Source organism: Hypomesus nipponensis, chromosome 12 (genome assembly GCF_054491055.1).
Source record: "Hypomesus nipponensis isolate SF chromosome 12, ASM5449105v1, whole genome shotgun sequence".
Lineage (NCBI taxonomy): Eukaryota > Metazoa > Chordata > Actinopteri > Osmeriformes > Osmeridae > Hypomesus > Hypomesus nipponensis.
In genome coordinates, this window is record NC_140372.1 from 9,327,148 (window position 1) to 9,342,500 (window position 15,353).

The following is a 15,353-nucleotide window of genomic DNA, read 5'->3' on the forward strand; positions in this document are numbered from 1 at the left end:
CTGGGACTATCCCATTCGACGTGGCCAAAGGAAAGGCACACTGTGTTAAATGCAAAAACTTAAGTGGTTTGGAATTTGTAAACATTTAGAACATCTAATCGTTTTCTAGATAACTTGGTGGGTGTGCTTGGATTTAACGCTCTTCATGGCCAGACGTTTCCACAGAGGGCGTTCCTATTTCTCGCTCATGATTTGATTGACAAGTGCTTTCTGGGTATGCTCTCTAAACCTTCGTGGAAGCAAAAGTTGCTCCGTGTGTGCGCTTTTTTATTATCAAAAAGGACCTTGTTTTGAGACGTTTCGCTGCATATTTTTGATTAATCAAAGTATTAACATATCAAAGTTATTACGGATTATTATGAAGATGGTTTCATAGTTGAACAAAGTAGGGTGCGACAGGTGCAGCTACGACATGTCGAATAGAGAAAAGAGAGGATGATGCAAATTGATTCGCCTTCTTCGATCAGCTACATTTTGTTTGTATGAAATTCCATCGGATCGACAGCATTGCAAGCTGTTTACTTTACAACGGGACAAGTGACAGTTTTCCACCGGGTTCGGATTGTCCGCGGAAGAGGGATTTCAATCTGCAGGGAATTGCTGTTCTGGCACTTCATGGAGAGGGAACTATCGTTTCGGCTGGCGACGACGGGGTTCTTACACTTTTGGACGAAAGAAGAATTTACTGTAGGTTGCAATTTTTAATCGGGCACACTGGACTCGAGTACTAATTCTCAAGGCGAAATCCTTCTCCGATATACAATATGGAGAAGGAAGGGAAGAACAAAGCCAACGGTTCACGTTTGCCCCAAGTTTTCCTTAACTCCCCCAGCGGCAGTAGTGCTCGAGAAAGGGTAAACAGGTAAGTCAACTAACAAATGTTGACTGGCATATATTTCTCATGCGCTTTAAGACATTTTTACAGGCTGGAGTTGTGTACAACGTTTATTTTACGGAGATGAGATGGTAACTATCCGGGGCCGAGTTATAGCATGTGCGCTATGCAAAGAAGCCAACTCACAACCTCAACCTGACACCGCCAAATTCACACACCGTTTTAGTCACACGTGGGATACTGTATGCACTGGGTCCCTCAACATTGTTGCTGTTTTATTATGTAGGCAGTGGTCTTCAGGGAAGGTTTGCTGACCCCTTCCAACTTTATCAATGCGTGATGGTCTTTCCAGTTATGTTTGTGGATTTTTGTAGACTTTCAAGATGGCTGAAATTCCTTTGTAGTTTTCTGTAAAGTAATGCTTGTATATATATATTTTTTAACTCTTATCTAAATCTTGCCCTAAATAGGCAAGGTTTTCTAGTAGCTGCAAGGCCTTTTTTTCTTCTCCTGCCTCCTTCATCTTGAGCAGTCAGGTGGTTCTTACATAATCACATTTAAGTCATTTGCCTGACATGCAAACATCCTTGTGGTAACCACGCACCAGCCGAACCTTTATAAGCACCTATAGATTTAAATCTCTCTTCTGAGGCAAAGTTGAGGGAGACAACCCTTTCAAAGCAGTGTTTTAATTACAGTCGGAGTTAGATGGGGCGTTACTTAAACGTAAAACAAAATGCAGTGCTTGCAGTGCAAAATGCAGTGCATTCAATTACAGACTGCAATAACCACTGACCAGGTCTAAATTCGTCATTGTCTAAATGTCATTGTATACGGTTTCTGTTTGTTTTAGTGTAGACCCGTATGGCTTTGAGCGCTCGGAAGACTTTGACTATGAGTCATATGAGGAGCTGATGTCTGAGTACCTGGCAGTGCTCACCAGACGCTCCATCAAATGGTCGAAACTACTGAAGGGAAGGCGTAAGGTGGAGAAAAACCTCAAAAGTGTGTGACACGTGCATACACAAACACACACACTCACAAGTCCCCTTCCATGTTTGGTTGGGCTCAAACACGCACCCATCGGTTAACACTGTGGAAATGGGTTTGGTGTATCTTACCACTGTGTGTGTGTGTGTGTTCACCCCTTCAGTGAAGCGGTACGTGAGGAAGGGGGTTCCCAACGAGCACAGGGGTCACGTCTGGATGGGGGCCTGCGGCGCGCAGGAACGCCTGGACAAGAACCCGGGTTACTACCACTCCCTCCTGGACGGCCAGCACGATCCCAAACTGCTGGAGACCATCCGCACAGGTGAGAAAAACACGCACGGTGACACACACACAAACACACATACACAGGTGTCGCGTACATGTATACAGGCACGTCAGTTCATGAAAGGTGAGTCGTGTGATGGCATAGCTCCAGTCAGTCACATCTGTGCTCCACGTGTCGTCCCTCTGTCAGATTTGAACCGGACGTTTCCTGACAACGTCCAGTTCCGTAAGTCGTCCGAGCCGTGTCTACAGAAAGCCCTTTACGACGTGCTGCTGGCCTACGGTCACCACAACCCAGCCATAGGCTACTGTCAGGTAACAGGAGGCCAACACGTTCTCATACTCGCCTGCCTGTCTGTCTGTCTACTCGTCTGTCTTTATGCTAGCTTGCCTGTCTGTCTGTCTGTCTGTCTGTCTTGTTGCTCGCACCTGTCTGTCTTTGTGTCTCTGTCAGCTTGCCTGTCTTTCTGTCTTTCCGATCCAGCACCGCCTGACGTTGCTTTGTGCGTGTTTACTTTTCCATCCGTTCTGCTACTTGCCTAGGATCACAGTGCTCTCCGGTGGCGTGGCCCTGCCATGGCATGCTATCCTAGTTTGGAGCACCAGTTTGGGCTCAATAAGCTTTTTGTGTTCTAGAGTGGAAAGTCTATAGCTGGAATGGCATGTCGAGTACAGACAGACAGTGTGTGTGTGTGTGTGTTTGCGAGTGTGTGTGCGCTTGTGCACATCGCTGTATAATATGCTCATGGCTGCATATGTTTGCATGTACACACACAGAGAGGAGTGTTTATGTGAGTGTGTTAATGAGATGGGAAGCATTCTGATTTGAAATGCAAAGAGAAGCTCCATGGTGCTCCTAGATAAAGGTGGGGCCTGCGGTGTTTCCCTTACATTAGAAAGCAATTTGTGGTGGTCGGTCGGCCCGTGTCTGACCGGGTGGGTCAAAATTCCTTTCTTAATAATTCGTTACACAGAACTTTATTATATTAAATAAAAAATGATTCACACCTTCACATGAGTTCCCTTGTCCTGAGTCCTGCTTTCGTACCTGCCTGTTTCTACATCTGTCTGTCCACCTCACCTGTTGCTTCAGCTGGCTCTCTCACAGCAGCATGTTGGATGCTGTCCTCCTCTCCTACTCTTTCTTCAATGCCTAACGGATCCATCTCTTTCTCTCCCTGACCCTGTCTTTCTGCTTGAGCAGCACTGGTCTAAGCCTAAAATATTGTAAACAATTTCTGCATATATGCAGGTAGCAACGTTAGTGCTAAATAACTATTTAGCTGGTTGGCTCCATGACGCCGCATTAGTAGGGCTCGTGAGACTGCTCATCAAAAGAACGAAGGGGAAGCCACTTGTCTAGCAGATTAAGACATGTAGAATGGCAGATCTACGTCGTTGCTGACGTGTGTGTGTGTGTGTGTGTGTGTGTGTGAGTCGTGTGAGTGACAGAGAGATGGAGGAAGAGCAGGGAAAGGAAATGCAGCTGAACTAATACGCTGCGTGTTTTAAATAGCATAAAAACATTTTTTAGAACGAAACGCAATATGTGGTGACCGGTGTTGATTCTGTGGCGCACCGCCACAAATAAGTCTGTGTGAGAAACACTGTGCCTGTGTCCTGTTTGAACCTCCTTTTAACTCGCTCTCTCTCTCTTCAGTGTTTGTTCTCATGCCCTCTCATTGTTCTTTTACATACAAAACATGTATTCAACATTCAAAAGACTGCATAATATGTCTATTATCTATGGATGAATGAATTAGCTTTGTGAAGCTGGGTTGCATAAAATCAACAACATTTAACGAAAACCAATTACAAACCCCTGACATAAAACCAATGACTGTGTTTCCCATGCAAAGGTCCCTAGGTGAGTTTCCATGGGTCATGTCTCCAACCCGGTATCTCTGCTTTCAGGGCATGAACTTCATTGCGGGCTATCTCATCATCGTTACCAAAGATGAGGAAAAGTCCTTCTGGCTGATGGATGCTCTACTGGGCAGGATATTACCAGGTCAGCACTGGCTCACACTCTTTCATGTGTGTGTACGTGTGTGTACGTGTGTGTGTGTGTGTGTCGAGGTGCTGTAACATCCGTGGGCAGTGATCTTCCCGTTTCTGACCACTCTCCTCTGAGCTATGAATAACCCTGCATGAGGTCACATGGTCTTGATCTGCCCAGAGCTCATTAAGACCTGACACACACACACACACACACACACACACAGGAGGGTAATCCTACGGTGTCACACATGAAACAGCCCTCCCTTTCCACTACCTCACTTCCTGCTCAATCAGAACCAATAACAGAAACACTAATGAATAGTTTAAAACAGAAAGCAGGAACAGGGGAAAAAAATGCAAAATGAGATTTGAGCAAATGTAGTAGAATAAACCGAGAATCTGGTAAATGAATCTAGCCAACCAGCTGTGGCCCAGTTTCACCTTGTGGGCTTCTCCTGCTCAGACTACTACACACCAGCCATGCTGGGCTTGAAGACTGACCAGGAGGTCCTAGGGGAGCTGGTGAGGACCAAGGCCCCAGGTGTGTGGCACGCCATGGGGGAGCACAACGTCATGTGGACTCTGGTGGTCTCCCGCTGGTTCATCTGCCTCTATATCGACGTCCTGCCTGTGGAGGTGATTGGGGAGGGTATACATTTAAAAGAGGAGAGGTGGGAGTCAGGTTGGCTGAGCGGTTAGGGAATCAGCTAGTAGTCGGAAGGTAGCCGGTTTGATTCCCGGCTGTGTCAAATGACATTGTGTCCTTGGGCAAGGCACTTCACCCTACTTGCCTCAGGGGAATGTCCCTGTACTTACTGTAAGAGCGTCTGCAAAATGACTAAATGTAAATGTAGGTAGGGTGACCCGGCTGGGTATGGGTGATGGAGGGGTACCAGATCAAAGAATAGTGGAGAGACAGGGCGTGGTCAGTAAAGGGAATGAAGGAGGTGGGACTATGAGGAGATTGACATTGACAAGGTCGCACTAACGCCGGCTCCTGCTTTGGTTCCCCCTCAGACGGTTCTGCGGATCTGGGACTGCCTGTTCTACGAGGGTTCTAAGATCCTGTTCCGCGTGGCGCTGACGCTGATCCGCCACAGCCAGGCTGCGATCCAGCTGGCTCAGTCTCTACCAGACGTGTGTGACGCCTTCAAACAGACCACACGGGGGCCCTTTGTAGATGACTGCCACGCCTTCATGCAGGTGTGTGTGTGTTCGCACGAACACACAGTGATAATCTCTCGCTTTATCGGGTCTATCTCTATGTGCCCTCCCTGCATTACATTTGCATTACATGTGAGTCTTTTAGTAGACGCTTTTATCTTTTACATTCATTTTCACTAATCCTGTAATCCTTTGCTTTCCTCGGTAAATCTGGTCTCCCAGAAAATCTTCACTGAACCTGGAGGCCTCTCCATGGCAACCATAACCAAGCTGCGGGAGACGTGTCGTGCTAGCATCATAGCAGAGGGATCTTGACCCCGCCCACCCCATAAAACTCGACGCATTCCAGGGCCACGTCCCAATACGACGTGTGGGCTCCATTCCTCCCCTCCTAGGCCTCATGTCCATTAGCGGAAGACTGGGGCATTCCAGTAGCATTCACCTGTCTAGTCCTTACAGATCAGTGGCCTTAAAGGCACATAAGACTAAGAACAAGACAAGGACATTTCAGAATATTGGGACATATTCCCATAGTGATAAGCACTTCTTAGACTGTACTATGACTGAATGTAAAATTCTGATTGTTTTTAGATGCTGCAATTAGACCCAACAGTTGCGATAAACTGTCTGTAGGTTAATGTCTATGCATAGTTGAAACCATTGTCCTGTGGTCCTTGATCTATTTATGACAAGAATGTTGCTTCAGTTACAAGCTGAAGATCCATTTTGAGATTAATGTTACACACTGAAGTTAGTCTTAAGTGGTTTAACTTTGTTTTTGTAAGATTCTGATTCCGTGACTTTGCACTTTGAAGCTGGATGCTTGGCTCTGGTGAAGGAGAGGGAAGTGTTCCAGGTCACCTTCATAGTAGCCATAGAGGTGCTACGTCAATGATTCTCAATTAAATTGTAAATCACATTTATATTACCCTGTTAGCATCCTATAATTGGCCCTATCCGAGTTGAACCCCAGCACCTGCGGTGAGGTCTCAGCCCCATCCAACCATGTCTTGAATTTGGTCTTCTACTTACGGCAGTCTGTAGAAGGGGACCAGGCAGTGGGGGAGGGCTTCATATTTATCAAACTATGTAAAGGTGAAGTCCCTCATCACCACAATGTAACCTTAAAGTTAAACAATTTAAAGTTTGGATTTGAACCCAGGCTGTTGTGGTACTGCACCAGCATGTCTTCTGGTTTTTCTGACACCCCAACTCTGCAGGTTGTTACAACTAGATACTTCAATTTTATGTTGAGTGGAGATTATGATCCCTGATAGCTCAGTGGTTAAGGATGTGGGTTACTGGGTGAGAGGTCTTGTGTTCAAATCGGACTGAAGGATCTTCTTACAGCTCAATTTTTTGCTCTTGGACTTATAAATAAAACTGATAAAGTTAAATGGGTTGTGTTTGACACTAAATTCTGTGCTGGTTTTGAACCCAGGATGTTGTGGTGTAGGCCCTTGTTCTTAACCCACTACACCATGGGGTTAAATATCTTTAAAAGGTCTTACATTTGACTTACTGAAACCTGCAGAAACCCTGAACCTAGTATGTAGATAGGTCTAATGAGTGTGTGTGGCCTTTGTTACTGTTCGGGTCCTTGGTATTGAATTTGAAAACATCAGACCACGTCAAATTTACTTTTATTTACACAAAAATACACAATAAAATAAAAAAAATCATTCAATTCCATGAAAGCTCAAATCCGCCCAAGCTTGGGTAAGAACCAATCAGAGCCACAATGAAGATGCTGTACTAGCCACTGCAGATGACAAACATACAGCCCATCAAAGGAAGAGACACTGGTTGATTAGGAGCAAGTATGGAGCTCTCTGTATTAATCTGATTTGTGTACTAAGACTGAAAGGAAACCAAAACAAATACACCAAAACATACAGACGCACTCACATAAAACAGCCACATGCATCATCACACATGCACACAAAACCAGTCACACAAACAGGCACACCAAATAAACACACCGCAGGACTGATTCCAGGCTCGTCCGGTCAGTAAGCAGTCAAGAGTCGCTGTGCTCGGGAAAGATTCCAGCGGTCCATGGGCCACAGGTAATTGTGTGTGTGCGGGTTTTAAATCGTCTGGTATCCAGCATGACTCCTCTTCCTACCGATGAGATACGCCACGAGAACGATGAGCACCAGACCAGCCAGAGCTGCTCCAACAATGATGGGGATCAGCATGTTGTCCTGGTCCACCTGGCACTCCTCCGCTGGAGGACCGAGAGAGACATGGGACAAAGACGTGTCGTGAGCACAAGAAAAGAGGCAAGACGTCACCAGTCAGGCTCGGGGGGGGTCAGGGAGCGCTTCCGTTTTTCTCACCGGTTGCAAACTGGTCTCCGGAGAGGCCGAAGGGCTGGACCTGCAGCTTGAAGGTGTTCAGAGAGAGGGCCGGAGTCACCGCCAGAACCTGCTCAGCACTGCACATGTAGGACATCCCCAGTGTCCCCGGCAGGTAAGTCAGGGTACTGTTACTGGCTGACAACGGAGCTGGAGGGAGGGAGAGAGAGGGACCAAAAGGTTAGCAGTAGACGTGTCAGTGTAGAACAGTCCAGAAAACAAGAGGCAGTCCTAGAAAAACCACAACTCTTCACGTCGTTCATGACTGTTATCTGAAAGAAAGGAGCGACTCACTGTCCATGTCAGGCCAGGCTGCGGACAAACTCAGGCCACTCAGGTGGTACCTCTTAGACGTGATGTTCTGGAAAGAGAAGAACAACATGAGTAAAGATGGAGGGAGCAGGGAGAAGAGTAGAGGTGCACAGAAACAATCAAGATGACAGATGGAGAAGGCAGACCGACAGACAGACAGACAGTCAGTCAGGAGAAGGACATCACCAGTGTGAAGGTGAAGCTGAGGTTGGTGGTCTGCTCCTGCATCAACACCAAGGTGGCGCTGGTGGGGCCACATGACCCCGAGCTGCTCGTCTGATTGGGCTGCAGGTTGAAGAGAGCCTGGACGGTCTACAGACCAAGGGGAGAATGGTGATTGTACGACCCCTCGAATCTAGTGTGCATGTGTCGATTCGAGCTACCAGAAGTGCCTTACCTTGTTCTGGGATGATGACACATAGGTAACGTTGAGCTGCAGTGCCATGCGTGCCAGCAGGCACACAGTGTTGTTAACATTGGTTACGGTATAGTCACCCCGGTCAGGTGTTCCGGGAGGGGTGGGGGCGGGAGCAGATGTGGTGGCGGGTGGGGGGGCCGTGGTGGTGGCGCTCTGATCAGCCGTGCACACACTCTCTGAGAACACAGACAAGGAGGGTTCGACTCAGCGTATACAGTCGTGCAGGACGAAAGACAAACACAAACACACAGGTGCTGGTTCACACCGTTGGGGCTGAGGTCGTCTCCGGGCATGTAGGCCTCCAGCTTCATCCCAGAGAAGGTCACTGTGGCTCTACCCACAGGTACGGGTGTGGCCGTGAGGCATCTGTACGTCGTGTTGACCTGAGCCAAGATCCCCACCGATGACGTCATCAAGGTGACCACATCTGTCGAACAACAAGATGCGACAGGCCTAATGAACCACAGCTTCATGCAGAACTTGTCATATAAGTTATTTGCCCTATAGTGTACACATTTGAATTGTCATGTTTAAGTTCCTTCAAGTACATAAAAAAAAAAAACCACTCAAGCTTGTCTTATTGCTTCTTTAGACCAGTTTTTTCTACTTTAACCCTTGTGCTGCCTTCGGGTCACATGACCAAAAGGTTCATAACGAACCATCGTTGTGTTTACCCAATTTTCCCCCAATACAAAAGCTAATAAAAATAATTATTTTAACCTTCGCAATGTGGGGGGTCTGAAACATCCCAACGGTTAAAAGAAAATGCTTCACTTTGTTTTTGTATGCGGTAAAGTTGTCGCAAACGACGGTGGGTCACAATGACTGATGGGTCAGAATGACCCGAGGAGAACACAAGGGTTAAGTTAACAGTCTTTTTTACTTGCACCCTAAATTGCTTTTATTTTGGTAATAGAGCGAACCTATCTTTACCAATACATGTTTAAGTTCCTCTCACCCGAGCTGTTGGCCAATGGGAAGACGGAGGTATCGCTCAGGTTGTACTGCAAAGACAGGTTGGCCACGCTGTACAAGCTGCCATTGGTGGAGAAGCCCAGGCCCAGGGTGTGACCTGGGCCGAAAACCCCCACCAGCCAGGGGGCGCTGCCATTCTCTCCACACGAGCTGGCGCTGACGTCAACCGTCGTCGAGTCAGGGAGGGAGACCTGCGCCGTGTTCTGAGGAGATGGGAGGAATTTATAACACAGACTAGGACACACTTGCTATACAGCAACTCAGTCTGTTTGGTCTTGACTGACTTGTTGTTGGCTACAGTGTAAGGTCGTGAGTTTCTTAATGTTGTGTGCTCGCTCCAATGCTAACCACCTCAAAACTAATAAACAGGATCAAGCCACAAAATCAAGCTGAGGTGAATTTGTTTTGCGTCTCTTGTCTCTAAAAACACTTTAGTAGGAAGGTTCCAAGGTCCCTCCTACATTTAAAGAACAATGCAAGGGAATGTAAAAAAATAATCCAGTTTTGAGTTAAAGATATGGTTTACCCTTTTTTCAATAGAGATAGTTAGAGAATATACTGGAAATGTTGCAAAAACCAAACCCAGGCCACTGGATTAAGGACTCAGCCAATATGGTATACACGCACTACGTGGGCACCCCTTGAGAGGAGGGATTTGCCAGAATTGTCAGAGGGGATTGTGGGAGGTGTGGTTTACCGTGCCGTTGAAAGTGTCATATGGGATGGTAAGAATGGCGGAGAGTTCAGCTTTAATGCAGGTTGAGTTCCCTTGCCTCACCTCCAGGGTGACAGCTTGTGCCAAGGTAAGGCAACCTGAGGGGTAAACAGTCATTATTATCTTCACCAACAGTGTTGTTATTTCAACAGACCAGCAGGGGGAAGCACAAGGCTTGTGTGGTTGGGTCAAGGATTCAACCTCAACACAGATGTCAATTATCAGAGAACTGTTTAACTATTCTCTACACTGACACCATATAATTCAAAGTTCAGAATTTTCTCAACCAAATCCTGATATAGAGTTAGAAAACTCTGGTGAGTTCTAGAATGTTACCGTGATGATGCAATCACAGTATGACGTAAACAAGTTCCTCGTTTCTCCCCCCTCCCCTGCCCTGCACAACTCAGACAGCAAGTATTACCAAACACTACATCTAAAACATTAGTCAGTTCTCCTTGCACACACACACACGGGACTATTAAATACCTGCTCTGCCCTAAACTGAACTCTGAATGCATGTGTGTATGTACGTGTGTGTGTGTCCTTGAGCTTGTTAGGGTAAACATAGAAGTGATGGTAGACATTAAGATTAGGGCCAGTTGGAGTAATCAGTAAAACAGTCGCATTGTCAGAGGTCAACCCTCAATGTGTGACTGCAACAGACACAGGGGTCAAAGGTTAACTGTGGTCCCTGGGATATATGAGGTTTGGAGAGTGGCTTCCCCTTTTGGCTTCCTCTCATTCATTAGGACAGACTACATATCCAGGCTCAAACTTGCTGAGAAGAGATGCATTGTCATTTCCTGGACCCTTTTTCTCGCTCATTCTCTACAATTGGCACAATAAGCACTTCCTGTACGTCAGGTCTAGGGTCTTCTTTACCCAGTCTTCTTGTTAGACCATGAGATTTCAGTGTCCAGGTCTCTGTCCTGTCCTACAGGATAATGGTAATAGTCTTGCTGAAACTTGCTACCCAGCAAGTGTACCATGGCATGGTCATGCACTGTGTGCATGTATTGATGATGACTCAGGAGATTAGTGTCTAAGATGTTTTCTTTACACACCCACTGTAAAACATACACACGCACATGCGGGCACACAAAGAGCAGTATCAACTGTATAGTCGAGGATGAATAAACGACAAAACCCTGCAAACAGAGCAATGACCAACTGGGTGCACCTGACTACCTCACCCACACACACAAACTTCACTTGATACACAATTCTTCAGTGGATATGAAGAACTGAAAGCTTCCCCCAGGTAAGGCCAGCGTGAGAACACGGACCACAGTCACGCATCAGTGATAGGCCTACTGTGAATGTGTAAGATAAGCAGGGACCAAGTCACACCTCACACCTATTTCCAAACTGCAGATAGCATTGTTTGATGGTTAACAAGAGTAATGGAAACGTGATGGAATGCGTTGTAGGCAAATGTTTTTACAACAAATATGTCACCAATGAATTGTGAAATTTGGCCAATAAGAGGAAAATAATATAATATAACGTGCCACTTGACACTGCTGTGACAACAATTCTATGTTCGTGTGTGTCATTAAATCATAGGATGATGGGTTTGTTTGAGCAGCAAGCTAAAATGCATAGAGGGACCACTGTTTCCGCACAAAGCACTACCGTCACGTGAGGCGCTCTTTGGGACAATGGAGCGGCTCTATGAACGATTGTCTCCGCTGATGACAGACAGGGGCACACTGTTGATTTAGCAACACAAACTCAGTTATCACAAATTGATTCAATTTGCACTCCAAAAAAGCGCACATACATGTCAAAATAAACTCGGATCAGAACCGTGGGGTACTATACTTTAGCGGATTGCCCAACATTTGCAATCAATTAAACTTCAATATCTCCTAGCAGAACCATATCATTATAAACTGTAGCGACGTTTTATTTAGAAGGGTCCTTGATAAACACGGTCAGTTGTCGCTTCACCTCTTAGTTATTATTGTAGACACTCGGAGCCCGTAAAAAAAGATGTGTGACGTTGTTTCTAACCGAATGCTCAACAAAGAAAAACACTTACCTAGAATAGCCAAATATACAGCCACTCCGACAGAAGAACATTTGTTGGCCATGTTCCCAAGTCCAGTGCTATCGCAAAATGATACGCAACACAATAACGGAGTAGGCTAGAGTTTTGAGCGCAGGTTTGCCAGCGCGAGATGAACGCACACTCTCGTGGTGATCAGATCTTCCGTTTCCACCTCTGACTGGAGACGTTCCTTAGGTCTTTATGATGATATTCTATCTCCAGCCTGATTTATTCAATACTCTGAATTCATTGCCCTGTATTTGGAGCAGGTAGCAGAAGTCTCGCCGTTGTATTGTGGACTACGGCTTTCATGTCGTCGATATGAGGAAGGAATGTCCTGAGTCATGTGAGCCAGGCTTTAGAACCACCCAGAACAGTGACGCGTCCGTCCCCCTCCCCACGTAAACGAAATAATTATAGCCTACTGTCATATAGCTATAAATCTATTATCACGGAAGTGATTTGGACATTTGCAATTATTTGAAAAAAGTGGATTTGACACGTAAAAAGCATATAAAATAGGCCAACATTTTATAGATTGTAAAAAAAAAAAAGCACGACAGATCAACGTAGGCTACGATTTGATAACTATTATTTAATATTTGAGATCAAAGCCTATAAATCAGTATTCTGAGATCATGGAGTAAGCATGTGAGGCCCCACGCGCAAACCAGTGTATGGAGATGGAAGAACAGCGGCGCGCCATGGGGCAGTCAGATGACTCTCTCAGCAATTCACGAGGGGATGCCGAAACCTAACACAGACCGCACTTAGACAACGATACCTCGATTTATCACTGACTCGACACATTTTTTATACTTCATTTTCACTTCCATCCAATTAACCACGCGTCCTAAAACGTGAAGAGGACAGCATCAACCTACCCCAGCAAGGTGTCAAACTCTCCTTGAAGCCCGGGCACAGTTGACTCTAATCCTCCGCCCCCCGTATCTGACCCGTATTTATTATTCCAATCCTAATCTGGCACACCTGCTAAAAACATTTTTTTGACGATAAACACGTGATTCATTTAACCAGGGTTGACGTGAAAACATTTCAGATGACGAAAGCACTCCAGATTTGTGTCGGGAATACCTGGTCTAATATGAGCATCATGTTGATATGTAGCTATCAAACACAAACTGAACCTCAAAAGTTGAAACTGCTTACATCTCCTTGCGCTACGAGTGAGTAGAAAATCCGTAATTGCATGTGAAATACCCAAAAGCCACACACTCTTTTTAAGTATAAGCATTTGTCTTGTCAGCCTCTTCAGAAGAAGCTGTGACTTGGGAGAGAGACCCCAAGAGATGGTAAAGATTCCACAGTGACATGTCATGACAGAGGTAAGGAAGGCAAAGAGGCCTGGTAACATGGGTGGTCCTGTCACTTCCCTCCAGCAGAGATCATTTTGTTTTACTAAGGAATTACCCGCTTTCACAGGGGAAAATCTAATTAGGCTCGGAGCCACGCGCCGTCAACAAGAAGCACTTGAGCAGGCAGTTTCTCAGAGGAGAACTCTTCCACTGACCACATTGTCTTCACACGGATTACCCTTTATCCATTCATTAAATATCCATTTATTCAGGCTTTTGTCAGGTTTCTCTCTCTTACAAAGAATACAATCTGGTCTACAAAAAAATCAGAGCGTGGACAGTGTTGGTCAAAATACAGAAGAAAGCTAAAAGGAAATACCCAGGTGGTTATGTCCTTTTGTTCAGCAATGTTACATCCCCAACCCCCCGTCTCCACCTCCAACCCCCCCCCCCCCCTGCCCTTCACGTCACTGTGTCCATGTCCATGTGACATCCACCCCTCTTCCCCAACACCCACCACTCAAACAAACCAAGCCGCCCTCCCCACCCGCCAACCCCTGGTCCTGTGCCCAATCTAACGACACAGCTGTGGTATTGGAACAGACCAGTGCAGGTTACCTCATGGATGAACTACGAAAAACAAAACAAAAATTCAACATGAGCCCACGACAGCGGAAACTGTGACAGAACAGATTCAGAGATGGATGGAGCGCAAACCAAAAAACAAACTGAAAAGAAACAGGGGGATGAAGGGAGGGGGGAGGAGAAAACAACAACAAATAAATCAGAAAGTGCTAGTTTTTCTGTTCATTAGCGTCAGCAGAGGATTTGTGCAGGCCTCCCACTAAACAACCCCGGGACCCTCCATCTCCATCACCACCCCCAGCCCTACCCTGCCCAAAGTCCCCTTTGAGGGTGGTGTTGAGTGGGCATGGCCGGTCGGCCTCTGGCCTCTCCTGGCTCTCTCTGAGCAAGGCCCCAGGGAGATGGGGTGAGGCAGGGGGCACCAGAGGAGGGGGCATGGGGAGACAGGCTGCATCAGGGGGCTGTGTGGAACCCCGCTGTGAGGGTGGGGACGGGATGGGGTCGTGTGCCCCCCTCCTCAAGCAACGTAGTGGTACTGGTTGGGGCTCTCCTTGTCGCGCTCCATGTAGTCTCTGTCGATGAGCGACTCGATCCGTTTCTTCAGGTCGCCCGGCTGCAGAGGGAACAGACCAGGTTCAGTGGGAGACAGAGACAGACAGACAGACACATCTGGAGGGAGGCCTGGTTGGTGGGCGCACCTTGACGGGGAACTTGAGCTGGTTGTAGAGCTCCGACACCAGCAGGTTGTGGCTGAGGGTCTTCCTCATCTTCATGATGCGCACCACCGCCGCGTCAATCTGGTACTGCCTGTCCTGGAACACACGCTCCGTGGTGCTCACCTGCTCCTCCACCTGACACACACACACACAGACACAGACACACACAGGTCAACTTTGGGGAAGCAGCCCCCTTCGACCAGGGAAGAAAGCGAGCCGAGGCAGAAGGCCCTACCGTCTCCTTCATCTGGATCTGGTTGATCTTGATGCGGAACAGCTTGTGTCTGAAGTCGTTGTTGAAGTTGAAGCGGTCCCCGTCCTCCACGTCTTTCCCCCGGGGGCTCTTGTTGAGGACGCGCGCCTTCCCGCAGGCCAGGGACTGCAGCGTGCGCCTCAGCTCGCCCTCCTCTGACGAGGGAGACAAAACACCAAGCCACGCTGTTAGCTGGGAACACGCGCCGAGGCGTCCTCATGCAGGTCACAACGAGCAGGCCATGAGCACAGGCACGTGGGTGGGGGACGGGGACGGGGGGGGACTTGTACCTATGCCTGTGGCTGAGCGGATCTCCTCCATGCTAAACTCCTCCCCCTCGTTGAACATGAGCAGCACCAAGGTCTGGAACAA

At 47.2% G+C, this 15,353-nt stretch overlaps 3 protein-coding genes across 3 annotated transcripts in view; 1 reads left to right on the top strand and 2 right to left on the bottom strand.

The window, feature by feature from the left end:
- On the top strand, window positions 1-6,672 carry grtp1a (growth hormone regulated TBC protein 1a). Its single transcript, XM_084668055.1, has 8 exons — window positions 1-862; window positions 1,689-1,840; window positions 1,989-2,147; window positions 2,301-2,425; window positions 4,025-4,121; window positions 4,575-4,747; window positions 5,129-5,314; window positions 5,498-6,672. The coding sequence occupies exons 1-8, from the start codon at window positions 765-767 to the stop codon at window positions 5,588-5,590; spliced, it is 1,083 nt and encodes a 360-aa protein (XP_084524181.1). The 5' UTR covers window positions 1-764; the 3' UTR covers window positions 5,591-6,672.
- A 229-nt stretch (window positions 6,673-6,901) lies between these two features.
- Window positions 6,902-12,455, bottom strand: lamp1a (lysosome associated membrane protein 1a). Its single transcript, XM_084668054.1, has 9 exons — window positions 12,103-12,455; window positions 10,038-10,153; window positions 9,324-9,543; window positions 8,631-8,792; window positions 8,345-8,541; window positions 8,134-8,259; window positions 7,930-7,996; window positions 7,618-7,785; window positions 6,902-7,505 (listed from the first exon to the last, which is right to left on the bottom strand). The coding sequence occupies exons 1-9, from the start codon at window positions 12,152-12,154 to the stop codon at window positions 7,366-7,368; spliced, it is 1,248 nt and encodes a 415-aa protein (XP_084524180.1). The 5' UTR covers window positions 12,155-12,455; the 3' UTR covers window positions 6,902-7,365.
- A 1,212-nt stretch (window positions 12,456-13,667) lies between these two features.
- Window positions 13,668-15,353, bottom strand: part of cul4a (cullin 4A) — an 8,251-nt gene continuing 6,565 nt past the window's right edge. The window contains exons 17-20 of the mRNA XM_084668052.1: window positions 15,272-15,353; window positions 14,964-15,136; window positions 14,711-14,863; window positions 13,668-14,625 (exon numbers count right to left, since the gene is read on the bottom strand). The exon at window positions 15,272-15,353 is cut by the window's right edge and continues 24 nt beyond it. Of these exons, the coding sequence (XP_084524178.1) occupies window positions 14,530-14,625; window positions 14,711-14,863; window positions 14,964-15,136; window positions 15,272-15,353 (504 nt within the window). The 3' untranslated portion in view covers window positions 13,668-14,529. The remainder of the gene's footprint in view (window positions 14,626-14,710; window positions 14,864-14,963; window positions 15,137-15,271) is intronic.

Excerpts from the sequence above, each read along its gene's own strand:
- grtp1a (XM_084668055.1), top strand. The coding sequence starts at position 765 with ATGGAGAAGGAAGGGAAGAACAAAGCCAACGGTTCACGTTTGCCCCAA. Across the intron at positions 4,122-4,574 it reads ACTGGGCAGGATATTACCAG|ACTACTACACACCAGCCATG; the intron begins GTCAGCACTGGC and ends TCTCCTGCTCAG. Across the intron at positions 4,748-5,128 it reads TCGACGTCCTGCCTGTGGAG|ACGGTTCTGCGGATCTGGGA; the intron begins GTGATTGGGGAG and ends GTTCCCCCTCAG.
- lamp1a (XM_084668054.1), bottom strand. The coding sequence starts at position 12,154 with ATGGCCAACAAATGTTCTTCTGTCGGAGTGGCTGTATATTTGGCTATT. Across the intron at positions 7,786-7,929 it reads AGCCTGGCCTGACATGGACA|CTCCGTTGTCAGCCAGTAAC; the intron begins GTGAGTCGCTCC and ends CCCTCCCTCCAG. Across the intron at positions 7,506-7,617 it reads CGGAGACCAGTTTGCAACCG|CGGAGGAGTGCCAGGTGGAC; the intron begins GTGAGAAAAACG and ends TCGGTCCTCCAG.